The sequence below is a fragment of the Prunus mume genome, linkage group LG8 (assembly GCF_029339155.1).
Source record: "Prunus mume cultivar Tortuosa linkage group LG8, ASM2933915v1, whole genome shotgun sequence".
Lineage (NCBI taxonomy): Eukaryota > Viridiplantae > Streptophyta > Magnoliopsida > Rosales > Rosaceae > Prunus > Prunus mume.
Window position 1 is genome coordinate 7110888 of NC_142705.1, and position 17163 is coordinate 7128050.

At 38.0% G+C, this 17163-nt stretch overlaps 3 protein-coding genes across 7 annotated transcripts; 1 reads left to right on the forward strand and 2 right to left on the reverse strand.

Annotated features, from left to right (window-relative positions):
* Window positions 1–779: 779 nt before the first annotated feature.
* Window positions 780–6884, reverse strand: LOC103340161 (FG-GAP repeat-containing protein). The gene is made up of 13 exons (XM_008243547.3): window positions 6491–6884; window positions 6228–6386; window positions 5863–6111; window positions 5616–5735; window positions 5179–5259; window positions 4782–4877; window positions 4095–4190; window positions 3711–3764; window positions 3402–3605; window positions 3193–3318; window positions 2773–2838; window positions 1973–2272; window positions 780–1579 (listed from the first exon to the last, which is right to left on the reverse strand). The coding sequence occupies exons 1-13, from the start codon at window positions 6551–6553 to the stop codon at window positions 1106–1108; spliced, it is 2088 nt and encodes a 695-aa protein (XP_008241769.2). The 5' UTR covers window positions 6554–6884; the 3' UTR covers window positions 780–1105.
* A 684-nt stretch (window positions 6885–7568) lies between these two features.
* On the reverse strand, window positions 7569–14135 carry LOC103340154 (protein MICRORCHIDIA 2-like). Of its 2 annotated transcripts, XM_008243540.3 has the most exons (17): window positions 13758–14135; window positions 13619–13653; window positions 13422–13500; window positions 13239–13328; window positions 12926–13001; window positions 12457–12535; window positions 12226–12354; window positions 11551–11649; window positions 10855–10953; window positions 10615–10761; window positions 10332–10424; window positions 9994–10045; window positions 9801–9912; window positions 8942–9104; window positions 8309–8397; window positions 8082–8124; window positions 7569–7960 (listed from the first exon to the last, which is right to left on the reverse strand). In XM_008243540.3, exons 1-17 carry the CDS (start codon window positions 14077–14079, stop codon window positions 7844–7846), a joined length of 1824 nt encoding a protein of 607 aa, XP_008241762.2. In that variant the 5' UTR covers window positions 14080–14135; the 3' UTR covers window positions 7569–7843. The 2 variants fall into 2 exon arrangements, with proteins under 2 accessions (XP_008241762.2, XP_088898798.1); XM_089042672.1 differs by lacking the exon at window positions 13422–13500 and having other exon boundaries at window positions 13239–13363; window positions 13758–14126.
* A 56-nt stretch (window positions 14136–14191) lies between these two features.
* RTH (RTE1-homolog) lies at window positions 14192–16422 on the forward strand. Of its 4 annotated transcripts, none has more exons than XM_008243541.3 (3): window positions 14192–14331; window positions 15341–15625; window positions 15872–16422. In XM_008243541.3, exons 2-3 carry the CDS (start codon window positions 15356–15358, stop codon window positions 16292–16294), a joined length of 693 nt encoding a protein of 230 aa, XP_008241763.2. In that variant the 5' UTR covers window positions 14192–14331; window positions 15341–15355; the 3' UTR covers window positions 16295–16422. The 4 variants fall into 4 exon arrangements, with proteins under 4 accessions (XP_008241763.2, XP_016651767.2, XP_088898800.1 ...); XM_016796281.2 differs by having other exon boundaries at window positions 14229–14331; window positions 15338–15625; XM_089042674.1 differs by lacking the exon at window positions 14192–14331 and adding an exon at window positions 14336–14441.
* Window positions 16423–17163: the final 741 nt, after the last annotated feature.

Genomic DNA, 17163 nt, shown 5'->3' on the forward strand with positions numbered 1-17163 from the left:
TTGTATTGACTTTAGTCATAAGGTGCTTGAATGAGACCTAGACCTCCCACTAGCTTTCTGCCCCACGGAATTTTCTTGTAGCAATATCTTACTTTTCTTCAAGAAATCTCTTTGAAATGGATTGATATGGGGGACCTTTTTGAAATGACATGCATGAAAGTGAAAGCCATTTGGGATTTAAATAGAGAATGTCGTGAAGGTTTGTCAACATTTCAATATAATGACATATATATATGTACTGAAATGCCTTTTTAATTTCTTTTTTGGGTAAACAAAGAGAATTAAGTTGCACTCAAATCAATCAATGAGAGCAGTAATTCCAATCGCGTTGTATATCATTTTTTTGTGCTTAGTGTTATTTTCAACAATCTTTTGTACTAAAGTTCGTAGCTGTTTGCAAAGGGCTACTAATGTAGTGGTTTGGCGCAATTGCTCCTTCAAGGAAAGGTTATAGATTTGAGTCCTATCCGTGTAGTGTGTGTGAGTTTAATATACCATCGCCGGCTCCTTTTGATAAGAAGGTTCTCCAAAAAAGGTTGGTGGCTGTTTCTTCTTTGAAACCTACTAAAATTTCACTAGATTGGCATGATTTAGCTGCACCCACCCATTTGGCAAGCACCCTTCGGCAAGCAAAAGGAGACCCAATAATTCTTTAGCAAATAGAAAAAAAAAAAGTAACTTGGTGACCAAAAGAAAACGCAGAGGTTGAAATACAGCATATAAAGTTTAATTTGTAAGCTTATGAAAAATTAGATGCAAAAGCAAGCAGAACAGTAAAATTTATATACCAAAATTTTCTATATTAAAGAAAGAAAAAAACAGGGGATCAGTCTGAAAGCTTCCCCCATGTTTAAATATAAGGCTTTTACATGCAAAGCTAACAGGAGTAAATGAACTGCTACAGGAGTATGACTGAGAACACGGGGAGGCAGGTCTATGGCAGCTCATCAATCAGATGCTGTTTCTAAGGCTAAAGGATACAACCCTCCGTCAGGCTTATGCCGAGTTTTCTTCATCAAAGGAAGATATCAATGAACTCTCTTTGCTTCTTCAGGGCTGTGGCAATCATTCGTTTAGTATATTCATTATGAAAGCAGTGCTGCTTTCACTGAGCAGATGAAGCACGGGGTTTGCCCTTTATGGAGTTGAGGTGTTGGGTAACAAATACGACTCCCATTACAAGTATGAGGCAACCAACCAGGGTGCTGAAGAAGAGGGCGCCTGGTTGCCTGGTCTGTACGAACCCGTACACCCCAGTGTTGGTCACAATGATAAGATCAGTGAGGCCATCGTTCGAGAAGTCCTCAGTGACCAGGGTGTGTGTAGGTGGTGATGGAAGGTCAACTGATGTTAAAATACTTCCTCCAGGAGATATCACGACAGCCTCTTGTTCTCCAGCAGCAAGGATCACTTGTTGATTATCATGGACTCGTAACGAGAATGACTTCAGTGTAGGTACCACTATACCAGATTCCATCATCCCTGATGGAGATGGAAGATTTGACCATATAGCACCCGTCGAAAGCTGCCACTGCCAAACAGCACCATGACCATGCAACCCAGGGGAGTATGATGTTACCTGTGAGAAACAACACTTTTAAGATTCCAACTCAGCATAAGATAACAGATGCGTGCACCTTGCTGGCTAACAACTGAATTATGCAAGCAATCCTGTGCGATTCATTTGAGCACCTCCAAATATAATTGTCCCAATCAATCATGCAAGGAATTTTAATAAGCATAAATGAAATTTCATTCTGAAAACGCCTCGATTTGATGCCAACATTTTAAAGGTTCTAGCAACTTTTGAGTGATATGACAACTATAAAGGTCAAACAACTTTTTGGTGCAATCTGAGATTCGTGTATTGAAATTAGATTCAAAACCATTTTGATCTGATAATCCAAACAAAGGTCCATTCTCAAGATAACCACAGGAAGAAGACTAAAAGGACCCAGATTAGCATGCATACCTCACCACGATTTGTCAAGAAGACAACATCACCATGGCTTCCCTTACGATGCCTATGGCCATCACTTCTTGGGATGAGAATGGGAGTTGCTACCTCCAATGAAGCTAAATCATGAGTTCGACCAAAGTTTCTTGAATATTCTCCGTGTTGGAATAAGTTAAAAAGGGAATGATGGCATATAGAAGCATTAAATAGTTGTTCTCGTACAGGTACACCAGAGGTCGCAACAGCCCAACAGGGGCGGAGCACTTCCATGGATCCACTGGCAACAGTCTGCTCAGCACCATTTCCCCCTACAGCCTGAAGAGAAGGAACATATTCTGTCACGCTTTTCACCCAGGATTCAGCCAATAGCAAAATGTAATATTCAAAGGAAAGGCCACCACTTGATTGAAATTCATATGCAAAATATTTGCTTTTCTGCTGCTGTGCACCTCCATTAAAAAATATAAAGACTTCACACATGTACCGTGCCGGTATAAATGCAAGGGGAACCTAATATGCAAACTAGCATTTTTTGTGGTTGCAGTCACCAATCATAAGATACATATCATTGTGCTTTAGATCAAATTTTATCCATATAATTGCACGAAAGGGCTGGATTAATGTAAGCTAAATTACTTAGCATGCTCCCTGTACATCACTGAACCTCTGAATAAATGGGAAATTGAAGAGGTAGGTAATCAAAACTCAACAGACATTAACTTCCAACATCCACTGAGCAGCTTTTGTTCATTTATTTGGCTGTTCAAGACCAATTACAGTTGAGATATAAGACTAGAAAGCAAAGAGATATGCACCTGGACATGATCTAGGACTCCATCACCATTTATATCAGCATGAAGGCCACCCTCTTGAAGATGAAGCTGGTGAGATCAACAAATTTTAATTTTACTGGCTAAGGCTAATATAACATAAAATATTACTCAACACAAACATAGTTTAAGCAGAATATATTAATGTAGAGAAGTATGTCCATATTAGATACATAAGCAAAAGGTGGTGACCTAAAACCACAGGAATATTTCCAATAAAAAAAAGTATTAAAAAAAAAGGACTGAGCTGAAGCAGGGTGAATTATCTCAAAATTGAATTTTAAAAAAAGAAAGAAAAACAGTTGGCCATTTGTTGCCCAAACAGAGGCATGTACAGCTATTATATCGTGCAATTTCACTTTGGTTACGGCACTACGAGGGAAATTGTGCGGGCATTTTGTTTACCTTACAAAAAGGGCGACCAGATGCTAAGTGAATAGCTTCTATTCCTTCTTTTTGATGAGCTACAACAACATTAGGAACCCACCAAAGTTGTGTGTGGTTTGTTATGGTAGGAATATATGGAAATGGCTGCATCAGAAATATAAACAGGTTAAAAAGCCATTTCTAAAGACAATCAACAATTCTACCTATAAGTAGTTCACAAGTCACACCTTCTTAGGTTTTGCAGAGCCAGCATACTGTGCAGCTTTTCCAATGAAGTTAGAAATTTTTTTTGTTGAGTCTTTTCCAGGAAGATGGTTTTCTTCAGGCTTGTGGAAAGGGTAGTTAATAGTCTTTCCAGATGTTCTCTTCAATATTTTCCTTTTGTGCCTCTTGAACCTTGCAAGTTCCAACAAAGTATCTTCTCTTCTATCCTGATGATGGCACAAAAATTGGAAAATCACTTGCCACCTAAAAGAAATACAATGAATAGAACAAAGGTTCAATGAATCGAGTAAAAGACAGTATTTTTAACCTACCCAGTGATGTGGCATAACTCCAAGGATAGAGTCTCTGAATTCCCTACATTCAAACTACAATTTAATCTGTATCAGTGAGCTTATCTCACAAAAACATATCAGAAATTTGACCCCAACAAGAATGAATCATAAGAAACTACAGCAACAAGATGGAACTAATAATAGAGGGAGAGAGAGAGAGAGAGAGAGAGAGAGAGAGAGAGAGAGATTTCCATAAGAGCTCATTCAGGCCCATGTCAAGTCAGAACTCAAACATGTTATATGTTTGGCCCATTTCACAAAATTACTATACAAAAAACAATGAGTATAGGGATTAAGACATCCGACATTGAGCAACAGAAACAGGTAAACCATGCCATTTTATAAAATGGCAGAATAACATACCTCTCCTGGTTGACGACTGTTCAAAGCCTGAACATCAAGCTTGTAGTTATGCTGTGGAATTAACCGTGATGCATCTGAAGAATGTTCTTCAATATTCTAAACAACCAAACGATATGATTAGCTACTTGAGAAGTCAGATAGTTCAATAAGCTTAACCAAAAGATAAATCATCTATTTGAGAAGAGGTGGACACTAGGTAGTAGTGTAATAGCAACGCTCATAAATTAGACCCTATGATGAAAGCTTCTTGCTACACCTGCTAAACATTATACAAGAGAAATTCTGGACATTTTACACTAAAAAGTTAATGTCTTGAGTGATTGAAAATTGATGATATATTACAATGGCAGCACAATTCTAAGTGTTTATAGACTGATATAAAATTCTAGGAAAGGCACTGAAGTATCTACACACCAAAGCTCAATGAAGATTAGTATTATAACCCACATTAATAGTTCTATATTTGGACTCTTCAATAGTTTTCAATGAGTCTGCGACAAACTTACTGATACCCAAGTTGTACACAAAATGGAAAAGGACGGGGAAAAGAGTCATCCTCCAAAATAGCAATACCTCAAGAAAAAAGCAACTGACTTTCTTTTTATGAGGAAATCATTTTAGCATATCATGAAGCAGTAAAGTGCCAAAATAGGAAGCATATGAAAAAAAAGTAACAATATAAAGCACCTCACTCTTTCTGGTCCATCGAATTGTTCCAGAGCCACCAGCAAATGCAAACAAAGCAAAATGGCGTAAATCCACAGTTCCTGAATTCTCAGAAGCCTGAGACAAAAAGAAAAAATCATCAAAACACTCTACTACTAATAACCAAAAAACAAAACTCTACTATGAATAACTAAACAGAAAAAGAACTCCAGCTGTTATTACTGGCTTTCTATAGTTCATCCATTTAGAAGCTCAAAATATAAAGAGAACATATACACTATCATGCCTTACACCAAGAAAGTTATAATGCTTCAGTAAATGCAAAAGACTGAAAACAAATTATCTACTCTAACCACAAAAAGAGTAATTATGAAATCATACAAGACTTTTTCATGCGTAAGCCAAAAAATGCTTTTACCTCCTTTTCAGTTAGATTTCTTCTATGCTGATCAGCACTTCTCTCTGTCCTCCCAATTTCTTCAAAAGGGTCCAGGGAAATCTAAAGATCACAGAAGAAATTATTTCTAAGAGCATTGAGGAATGATTAACATTTAGAGTCATCAGATTAAACATTAATACAGTATCAACAGGTCAAAATGCAGATGCAGGAATGCTAAAAGTTTGTGATGACACTGGATGCAGGACTTCTAAAGTTAGTGGATAGTGCCTCGGCCATCATACCCGATGAATTGTTTAGAAGTTATGAATCAAAAAGATGGCCTGCAGTTGGGTGAATTTGTAATCATACATGCTTTATCCATTACTTCTCCGTAACGGAGACCAGAAATAGAAGTTTGATTTGTCAACCCAGAATAAATGTAAACAAAGTTGACATAAATACAACAAAAAACATACATGAGGCTGCATTTCCATCCTTCCACCAACAATCACCAATCCTGTATCCCCATGCCTCAAGGTGTAATTGCTAATGGAGATGGCAATCTCCCTATGATGAGCATTATGTGGAAAATCCTCCTGTAGAAATGCCAATAAGAACAAGAATGTGCATTAAAACAAATAGCACCATTACGTCACTGGTAGCTAACGAGCCAAGTAACATTTTCCAAGAAAGGTGTGAACAAAATTGAAACTTGACACAAACCTGCAAATTGACTTCCCAGAGCTTTTTGAGGTTGGAATCGAAGCACATGACAGACCAACCCGACGTAACAACCACCAAAACCTGCCTGGGTCTTTGCCCAGGTCTGAGCTTGTCGATAACCCCAGTAGCCATTGCCACGGGGCGTCTGCCGGAGGAGATGCGGATTTTGTCAGGCAACAGGCTCACCTCCGCAAGCACGCGAGCATTACTGAATCCTTCATCCACACGCCTACTATGAGGCTCCAAAACCTAATGATAACAATAACACAAAACCCCCAACCAAAGCCAACAAGTAAGCAACAACACTGCTTGTTATTAAAAGAAAGCTAACATGAAAATGAAGTGAAAGAGTGAGAGAGAAAGACCTGGATTTTGGCATCGTGGGTGGCCACGAGGACTTCTTTCTTGCCGTCACCGTTGAGATCGGCGACGATCGGCGGAGGGAGACGGTCGGCTTCGTACTTGAAGGGGTAGTCATCGGAGAGATGCATCCATGCCTCTCTGAACGAAAAATCACCCTCGTGCTGAAATTCCAAAAACAAAGCCAATCAGAAGCAATTCAATTCGATTAAAAAGAACGAAAAATTCGTTCGTGCTTAGGGTTTGTTAGGGTTTTGGGGGAGCTGACCTGAAGAGAAAAGAAGATGGCGAAAGCAGAGAGCATGAGAATGGCCAAATCTCGCTTCCTCATGTTGAAGCCTCGTCCAGTGAGAACCCAATTTTGCAGAGGCTACAGTGCTTGCTTTGCTTGCTTAGCTGCAGAGTTGAGTTGAGCCTCTGAGTCTCTGAGACTGTGAGGCCGTTACTTTCGGCTAGATTTTACCTCCAGCTTTCGGACGACGGCGTTGTGACTTCCGAAACCCCTTCCTCTCTCTTTGGCTTTTGCCACGTTCGTTAAGGCAATAGATTACTGCAACGGTAGTACACGTCACCAATTCTTTCTTTTTTTCTAATTACATTTTTGCTCATCACCAATTTGTATGTTTAGATGGAGAAGAATAACTAAGGATTTAGCTAAGAGTAGGGAATTGAAGAGAGGAAATTGTTATTTCTATTGTTTGTCAAGCATTCCACCAATGTCCCAAAGGAATTTTTCAAGGACAAAATTTAACATATATAAATTCAAACATTAAAATTATTATTTGTCAAAAATTTAGACGATGAAAATCTAAATTCCATCATTTAAAAATTTTATACAATTTTCAACTCATTCACCCAAAAAAAGGGTTAAGAGTGTGTTAGCTAGACAAGGTCTTGATCGATCTGATGGCCCCAGTCCACCCTGCTGCTCGTGCTAATAAGGTAGTCCAGGCCAACCTTTCTAAGAATGAAAGCGTCTCACACCGCAGAGTCGAGGTGAAATCGTGACATGAACCGCCAGAGATCTCTTTACAAGCTATTGTTGGTATTCGCACACCGCAAAGCACGCGAGTTTTGGGACTACTTGAAAGAAAAGCCATCACCATTCTGACTGGGGACTTCTAGCTCTCTGAACCCGAAGTCCTGTTTTTATTCCCTCTTTTCCGAAAACCAAAAAAAATTATAATCCATATTAATCATAGTCTATATTATTATAGTACTAAAAATATTTAGGACAGTGTGCTCTCCACTTTGCACCCATGACAATAATCTGCAGTAATCTCGAGGGAGAAAACTAAGGCAACAAATTGTGTAAATGAGCTAGCACTGTAACAAATGAAGGCAACTTGGAGAATAAAGAAGCTTTGAGGCTTCCAAAGAGTTGCATTCATTTTTTCACATTTCATTACATACGTTCATGTACATTCTTTCGTAGTATTAAGCATTCTTCAAATTATATCCAGAACTAAGGTGGAGTAGGCCTGTGAAGCGCTTGTCCAAAAGCACAAAAACAAGTGATCTATAGCTACGGTCTATACAAATTCAGAAGTGTCGGTAGGTGGATCCCTTCAACGTTGGTCTAGTTGCAGTGACCGGTTCAGAATGTAGTTCAAAGATTTTATCAAACCGTTTCGGTAGGTTGTTTCATTATCTTTTGCTTCCTCTTTGTCTCTAAATATGAGGCAAGTTGAGCGCTCTTCCTTTTGGCCATCTCCAATTCCTTCTCTAGGTTTTCAATCTGTTTCATTCCAGAAACAAAAGGCAAAACTCAGTATCCCATTATTCAAGTAACTCAGGCAGTAAGTTGAGGTGATGAAGTATGAATCAAAGAAGTAATTTGGATACGAGTTTATACATACCGTCTGCCTCAACTCAGTCTCCTTCTGCACCTGTGCCTCACACCTGTAGCACAAGGGTTTTGTTGGGTTCAACTCAAAAAAAATCATAAAGAGCCACATCATATAGCATGTGAATTCTAGCCCTACCCCCAACTAATATGTCTGGTACTTGAACCTAGAGGAGTTCATAACAAGGATATACAAATGAATTCCAGACTATTTTATCGAATATAAAATTAAAATGATACCTCATGAAAAGTTGTATATTCTCTTCACATATCTCATCAACTGACATGGGCTCTCTATTGTCGGCAGACATCACTACTTCCGATGACTTCTGCATTTGCATTCAACAATGTAAGAATACTTCAACCAAAAAGAAAACTAAGGCAATGATACAGAGAAATAGAGGATCCATTGTGGCCCATTCCCTTAGAAACCATCGTACACGACAACATTTTTTTATTTTATAAATGTTTATGAACATGAATGTGGTGAACCTGCTGATACAATGTTCTCCTAAAACTTTAAGTGGCTGTGTCAATACATTCACAGTTAAGCATTTCAGGTGATTATTGGTTAATGGTATGTTCTTGTTTAGTTACTGACAAATAAGATTTTTCAAGTTAGAACTAATTCCTGCGCATTGCAATACATAACAACATATGATAGTCATAGGAAAAAATGAACACTGCAAACATTTAAGACACCGAAGCTAGTGACCAGACTGTCAGCAAACTCATCAACATAACTCCTCAGCCATTTGGACATCCACGGTAAGGAGTTTAACCAAGAATGTTCCTAACCTGCATGTGCTTGCTGTCAACTATACTAAATAGATTGGGATAACAGTGCTAAGAAGCAAACCAGAAATCACTTACAGTTCGCGAATCATTTTGAAGGACATTAGCAGAAAGGCCAGCCATAGTTTGATCCAGATGCATATCTTTTGGAGTAACTCCAACAGAAGGTTTAAAAGTATGATCCTTCTGCAGGTTGCGTGCACCAATGGGCTGATATCCCACAAAGTGACAATTGGTTTTCCTGTCTTGTCCAGAACAATTTCCACAACTCAGACAAGTGTAAAAATACATCATTCTGTGTCGGAAAAACACATCAAACTAAAGTACACCAAACCATGTGTGTTTGTGTACGAGAGAAGGATGTATGGAAAGTGTAAACGGACGCTAGTAGAGCGATTGATAGTACCTTGACATATTTCATGAGAGAAACCCTTCTGATGCATCAATGTACACTACTAGATAGCACACCTAATATTCCATTCATCTATAAATGCCAAGGGAAAAATGCTTGGAATCTAAAATGGAGACCAAAGTTTGCTTCTATGGTGCACTCATTTTAACTTTTATGAATGTCTAGACCTACAGTGGAATCAAGCTCCAACTCATGGAGTGAAAGCTTCTTCCCTGAGACCACTTTATAATAGATAAAGAAGTATGCAATTTTCATTTTTATTTTTGGATTTAGTATTGTTTACTTCTCTTTTATGCCTGGTCTTTCTTACGTACACCCCCCAGTGCGCCTATGATATAAACCCTTTTGCACCTTTTTAATGTAAGTAACTTACCACCAGTTTCTTTTTCTTTTTTTTATTAGGACCAAACATCCTCAACACTGAAACGACAAGAGTGACGATTGGCGCAGCGAAAATGTTATCCCCAGATTCCCTACCCTTATGGGCAAAAAGTTGCCTGTAAATTGCAAGTTAAAGTAACTCACCAGTACTCATTTACCATTTGTTTCAGCCTAGTTTCAAGACGGAAAAACAATGAAGATCTCTCAAAATCCTGTTTATCATGTGCTGGCTCTATAAAATTTGCTTCAAGAATTCCTGTAATATATTAATAAAATTAAGTAAATGAATACAACCAGAACATATCTAAGTGAGAAATACAGAGTTAAAGAATGATACCAACAACACCGTTCCCTTTCGAAGAACCATCAGCTGTGACTTTCCAAAAGGGCTGCAACAATGTAAACAAACTCGCTGCCTTAGTAAACTAATTGGAATTACTGGCCCACAATTACACAATGCTCATCCTTATCATGTAACCAACTTGGAACCCCATAAACTTTCATGGAAGAACTCAACTGTACAGGGATCAAAATAATCAACTGAAGTTCAGAATGCAGTGCGACTAAAAATTAAATTCCGATCTTGAACTTCCATATGAGATATATTAATTCACAGTGAAAGCAACGTAAAAATCAAATATATAGAAAGTGCACTTCAGCATTTTCAAAACATACCCTGATGAGGCGATTTTTATGGTACAGGTTGAATCCAGTAACTCCAAGATCAGGCGCCTCCTTTATGAATCCAATGGTTGTTTCCACTATAACCTTAAACAACGAAATCATGATTTTACCATCTACTCTCTTCGATTTTTCAAAACTATAGAACTTCCACAGTGACTTTTTTTCATTCACTTGAGATTACTTCTCCAAAAACTCAAGAAAACTTCAGAGCTCAAGAAGATTATTGCAGGGAAAAGGAAAGATCACTAGATAAGGATTGATGCTTTTATCTTACCTCATTCAATGTTGTTATCTGAGGCCTGTATGTTTTTACTTCTAAATATTTCAAGTCATCTTTAATATGATATTGCTGTATAGGTTTTCCCCTTAATACAATTTTGAAGTTCGTGAATGTTCTGAGGTACAGAATGGAAGCATATGCCTGACCAAAAGAATATGATTGAATTAGAATCGTCTCAGTCTGTCAAACCAATAATGCTGAAAACAGAAATTTCATAAAATTTTGATAAGTTACCCTCAATGAATAGCGCATACGGTAAGATATATGGGATTGTATTTTCTGTTGTATTTTAGTTGACTTTCCACCGGCAGCTTCATCTCTCAACCGTATATCCTACATCAAACAAAAGAACCACAAATACTATGAATATTAGGATCCTCTAATCTATATCAATGAATATGTTTCCTCCCTCCAACTTTTGAAATAAAGTATATGGAGTACCCTGTTAACATTAATCTATTAAAATTGTACACAAAGTTTCTTTTTCATTAGAAAAAAAATTCAAAATAACATGATATACCAATATACTCAGTTTTTGCAAGTTTTGCATGCTTGATGTCACAAAAAACTTTGTGTATGTTCGCATTCGTGCATGTTTTAAGGGGTTGAAATATCATACAAAGCATTTTTATATTCATCATTGTGTAGAATAAGTTATAAGATAAAAGGATCATCTTCAGAAATGCTGAAAAAGAGAATTATAGCCAATTAGTGGTTATCAGGGCATAGTTTAACTGAGTTGACTTAACCAGTTAATGAGGAACACTAAATCATTCAGTTATTCCGTTAAAATTCTGAAGTTCAGACATGTAGATGAAATTTTTTAGTAAATCAGTAATTCATAATAAGACAGCTCTTAATATATATAACTAAAATATGTCCTTAAGAAAGCTTTTACAATTTACGTTCTTCTGAATAAGTACGGCATACCTCATCATCATCATCAAAACTCAGTTCATATATTCCTTCATCATTTAGCCACAAATTGTATATAACTATTCTTGTTCCATGGGCTCCAATTTCCTCAAACTGGAAAATAGAAATTATAAAATCAAGAACAAGAACAAAAACCAGTCAGGGAACAACGTATGTTGACGGCAACCTATAAAATAGTAAGTAGTGCATGCAGTAATCAGAGCCTGTACATTCGGTTAAAAAAAAGGGCAGCCTGTATATCCACTACTGTGGTTGTAGAAATGTGATAGCTGAAGGCATCATGGGATGCTGGAAAAAGTCAGTGCAGGCACTAACTGCGTGGCCTTAGTAACTACAGATATTAAAACCTATTTCCCTATTTCTCAAAGGATATCAAAGTAAGGGCAAACCGAGCATATGTTTCTGCCTGCAACACCACTATGGGATTGTTCAAATCCATGTACCAATATAAACTCTTTGTTCTAATAGCTTAAGGAAACATGAAGACCGAAAGCAAGGGCATCTCCTGCATGATAAATCTGTAACATATCCACACAACCCCTTCCAACTAGGTAACAACCATCTGAAAGCAGATACTACCAATGTACAACTTCTGTCAAACAGTTGCTTTTAAGTTAATAAACTTAGGTAGATGATGATATTTCTGTAAGAAGACTCAAATCAAATAACCTGTAGCATGAGATCCTCCTTTGATGCAAAGGGAGACCATTCTAGGATTGTTTTCAAATTAGAAGTCCAGTCATCCTGCGAGCCATAAGTTATTGGTTCAACCCAGTTTCCAGAGATGTCAAAATCAATCTGCAATACAAATAAAACTGAAGTGTTAATTGTGTACACGGATTTCACTGCAAAGTCTCAAGGAGGAAAATAGAAGCTTGATGTTAGCGGGCCAAACAATACCATTGGAACAATAACATCATCCTGTCCAGTTCTCCGGAGGAACGTATAAGATAATAGACCAACACTCTGGGTAGCTTTGCTAAAAGACAGGTGTAAGGGGAAAGTAAGTCATAACATTGAATTTTTTAACTCAATTCTGCAAGTGGAAATTTTATTTATGTCAAGATAAAATAATTAGGGAAAAAGAATATACTAACCCACATGAGTGCGCATATATCAATCAATGAAAATTTTGGAAAAATCACACAAATCCAAGCTAAATGCATACACAACCATTAGGTTTAAATCGTAGCTTCAAGTCGGAACCTTTAGTTTCATGAGGTTGGATGTGTTAATCAACCATATTTGGGCATATGGTTGTAAATGTGTGCGGACGTGGTGGAAAAGAAATATGGTAAAGGGTGGGAGTTGATTGCCTCATCTAGTTTGACAGGAAAGTAAATTAAAAAGAAAAAGAAATTAAAAATACCCTGCACGAATTGCACGGCTGAAAACAATGACATCAGCACCTAGCCGCATGGTACTTGTCTTGAATCCATTACCATCTGAAATGTAAAAGCTGTCAGACGGCAAGATGAACAAAAACATGCAAACGCTTGCAAATATTTCTTTAGCATAAACAAAACAAATTCTAAAACCTGGCTATACATGCAACTCCTTGAAAAATAGTCCAACAAAAATGACATCGTTGAAAATAAACATACAGAATCACATAACTGTGCAAATGATAAACTGACAAATCAAGCCAACAGCTAATGAAACAAGAAGATCGGTATAATTACATTGCCCAATAGTCGTGTTTGCCTTCTTAGTAGAATAACCCAAGCTCATGCATTTGCGCATACCTTCAGGATCCATTCCCCCACCATCATCTGCACAGAAAGCGTCACCATTTGCAATTTCTTTACTGTTTAAGAAATCACATATCAACCACAAATTAATAAACTTAACAATTGAAGCCATACCTTGGAAAAGTAAGGCTGGGGAGTTATCTTTCACAACATCAATTTTATCAACTCTCACAAAAGTTGCACCATTTTGTACCTTTATTAAGGTAGAGAAAAAAAGAAGAACAAGGATTTAATGTCTTACTTTCCTTTTTCTTCACTTTTGGGTGCATAAACACATATAGAAAGGCATAACACCATAAGCTAAAGCTCACCTCATCAACAGCATTGTCCAATAGCTCAGCAATGGCTGCAAACAAAAAACAAATAAGCAGAACGAAAATTGAGTGAATTAGTTGAAAATTAGGAAGAAACCCAATTTCGCTAAACATGTAAAGAGGAAGAAGAGCTTACCGCCAAAAGCCCATTTATGCGAAGTAGCATTGGAATGAAGAAACTTGGGATGGACCCGGGCATGTTCCAGCTGCCCTTGGGCAATATAGGGCCTGGCGGTGGGTCCCACGGCATAATCGCCGGCTTTCCAGAAACTACGAGAGTCTAGGGTTTGACAGTTGGGAGCCAAGGGCTGTTGCTGCGGTTGAGATGTGGCTTGCGGCGGTGCTCCGGTCGACGAGGCATTGTTGTTCTGGTTTGGTGCTCCGACTCCGGCACCGTTATCGTCGTCGCTGTCTAGCTCCACGACAGGGATGGCTTCCTTCTCTCTTTTAGGCGCCATTTCGAAGGCTCTCGCGTTCACAGTAGAGTAGCTTCACTTCTTTTTTTGGCATGCTCCTCTTAGGACAAAACGCACCGTTTTGGAGGCGAAAGAGGCTAGGTTGGGCTTGGGCCTGTTGGTGAGTGCCATACTTACTAACCCACTAACCAAACATACCAAAAACACGCATTGTCTGATTTGGTTTGAAGCTTGAAGCATCTCTGGGTGCTGCTGGGCTCATTTTCTTGACGACAATTCCATTGCCCTTCAAAGGTACTCTGCTTCTCTTCCTCTGTCTCTACGATTTGTGTTGTGATACTCTTTTTGCTTTTAGCTACGGTTTCTTCAACCCCTGAAGTTTTCCTGACGGTTTCTCTTATTGGGTATGTAATTTAGGGTAAAAGCAAAACATGTAGGCAATTGGGTGATGCCTCAAAGTATTTTTATGGTTGAATTGGAGTTAATAAATGCTAATCGGTGTTCTTTAGTACAGTTAAGATGAACCCTTGAGCTTAATTAGATGTTCCTTGATGGTCATCTCTTTTCTCATATGTATTTCTGAATTAGGCTGACATTTGTATATTGGTGACCCAACAAATGTGGATGCTCAATTGTGTGTGTGTGTGTGTGTATTGCCGAGTGGTTGAGCAAGAGGAACTCAATGAATCCTTGATTTCCAAAACTAGATGATTATAGCAGACCAGTATAAGGAACAGTTGACTAGCTTCTGAATTTATGTTTGCTCCCCAAATACATAAATATTTTTTTGAACATTTTTGTGATATGGTGAAGAAATTTCTTTTGGATCTTATCTTTATGATAGTAGGCGATTTGTAAACCTACGAAGATATAATGGCATTACCGTGTCCCATAACCTTATTGGAATAATGGAAAATCTCTTTTTTTAACAAGAGGAGTTAATTGTAAGAGTTATCTTTGACCCCATGCCATTTTACATAGGAGAAAATAGATGAGTGCAATTTGATAATGGGGCAATCTCTACTGTTAATGATTTTTTGATAATAGCTTTACCCGAATTTAATTAGAGTTCGTAATGCGTCATGATATTTGGTTGCAATCTGTTTGCTGATCTGCTGAAATATGCTGCTTGTTGGAAAATATTGTGTTCTGTTTGGGAAAGAAAGCATTTCTTTTTATCTTTTGGACAATGCATTTGTAAATTCTCTGTGTAAGTGAACTTGGTGCCTTTTATTTTGGAAGCACCTTTGCATTCCGAGCCAGATTTATGAAAGTATCTAATGTTCTTGAGGCAACTCAGCAGTTTCCAATTTTGGCAATGGAAACAAGTGCAAGCCCTGAGCACAACTTGATGATCGATGGAAGTGCTTCGCCAACTCTGCAAATTGACCCTAGAAGAGCCCGGTTTCCATGCTGCATTGTGTGGACACCCCTTCCTGTTATTTCATGGTTGATTCCTTTCATTGGCCACATTGGCATATGCAGAGAAGATGGTGTGATTTTGGACTTTGCTGGGCCCAATTTTGTGTGCGTGGATAACTTTGCTTTCGGAGCAGCGACTCGCTACATCCAAATAAGCAAAGAAAAGGTATATGCACTCTTCATATCTGAACCCTGATTTTGGCTCCTATGTAATTACCTTTTATAAATCTGTTGCCATTACTGGAGAAGTGTGCAATTACTATAACCCTGCTTCATGAGCAGGGACATGCCTATATACCTTGATTTGGTGCAATGAGTAGATGGGAGCTGCTCCCTGAGTCCAAGATTTTCATTTATGTATTCACCTACTATTCCTGTCTTAATTTGTGTTCATTAAAATTTTGACAAGCAGTGTCACTCTATTCCCAATCCATCTGTGTGTCAAAGCGAGGATCAATACGGGCAGGATGAACCTGGAAGGGACATAATGACATGGGATGATGCACTTCGGAAGGGCACGCAGGAATTCCAACACCGATCTTATAATATTCTTTCCTGCAATTGCCACTCCTTTGTAGCCAACAACCTAAACAGGTTAGGCTTTCGTTCTGGTGGGTGGAATGTGGTGAACCTTGCAGCTCTGATCTTCCTCAAGGGTAAATGGGTGAGCACGGCATCCATGGTGCGGTCCTTTTTACCGTTTTTAATAGCATTCGGTCTTGGAGTTGCATTTGCAGGTTCAACCTTCCTAACTTACTTAGGATTCTTCACGGCCTTTCTTGTTGGATGGTTTCTTCTTGGTACTTACTGTTTCAAGAGTTTGATCCATTTGTAAGATTTCTGTTATTTGAAGTCAGTTATACAGAAACCTTGTTTTTAGAGACGTGTGATTCATGTGTATACAACAGTGGCATTTGCCAGCTACTTTGGACATTTTAAATAGCCCCTGATCTTTCCTGTTAATTTCTAAGTGTTTGTTTCCTCCTAAGAAGGCATGTGATCCAAGAATTGAATGCTGTTCCAATTTTAAACTTTATAGTTTCTTCTTTTATGTTGGTTTCTTGGATTTAAACTCTGCTTTGGTCTCTCCGACAGATCGAAAGCTTCTGTTACTATGTTCACGTTTATTGGCATTCTCATTATTTCCTAAATAATGTCAATTAACAAGTAGGAGAATTAAGATTTGAATTCCACTCGAGAAATTATAGAATGGTACCGTATCACCACGTCACTAGTGATACTCCCACTCAAAATTTGCTATGTGTCTTATTTTTATAAAAAAAAATTAAAAAAATTTATCCAGTTGGATTTAAAATTTTATTTTTGCATTTTCAACTTTAAAAAAATAAAAAAACAAAAACAAAACAAAAAAAAAAGAACAAAAAAACTGGAAGGAAAAAAGAAAAAGCAGCCCCAACCCTTCCTCGCCGACAAGTCCCCCCACCACCACAGCCTGTCATGGTTCTCGCTCATCTCCCTTTTTTTCCCCATCTTTCATATCTCTTTACCTTACAATTTCTCAACACAACCTCAAACATTAGAAGGAGGCTAGAGAATCATCATTAGTAGACCTAATAATTCCCATGGTTGATTTTCTCTCTCTCTCTCTCTCTCTCTCTCTCTCACTCAATGTAGGGTTTAATGAAATAGATTGAGGATCTAAAAGGAGGTGGGTTTATGGTATTGAAGAATATATAGGCTTCA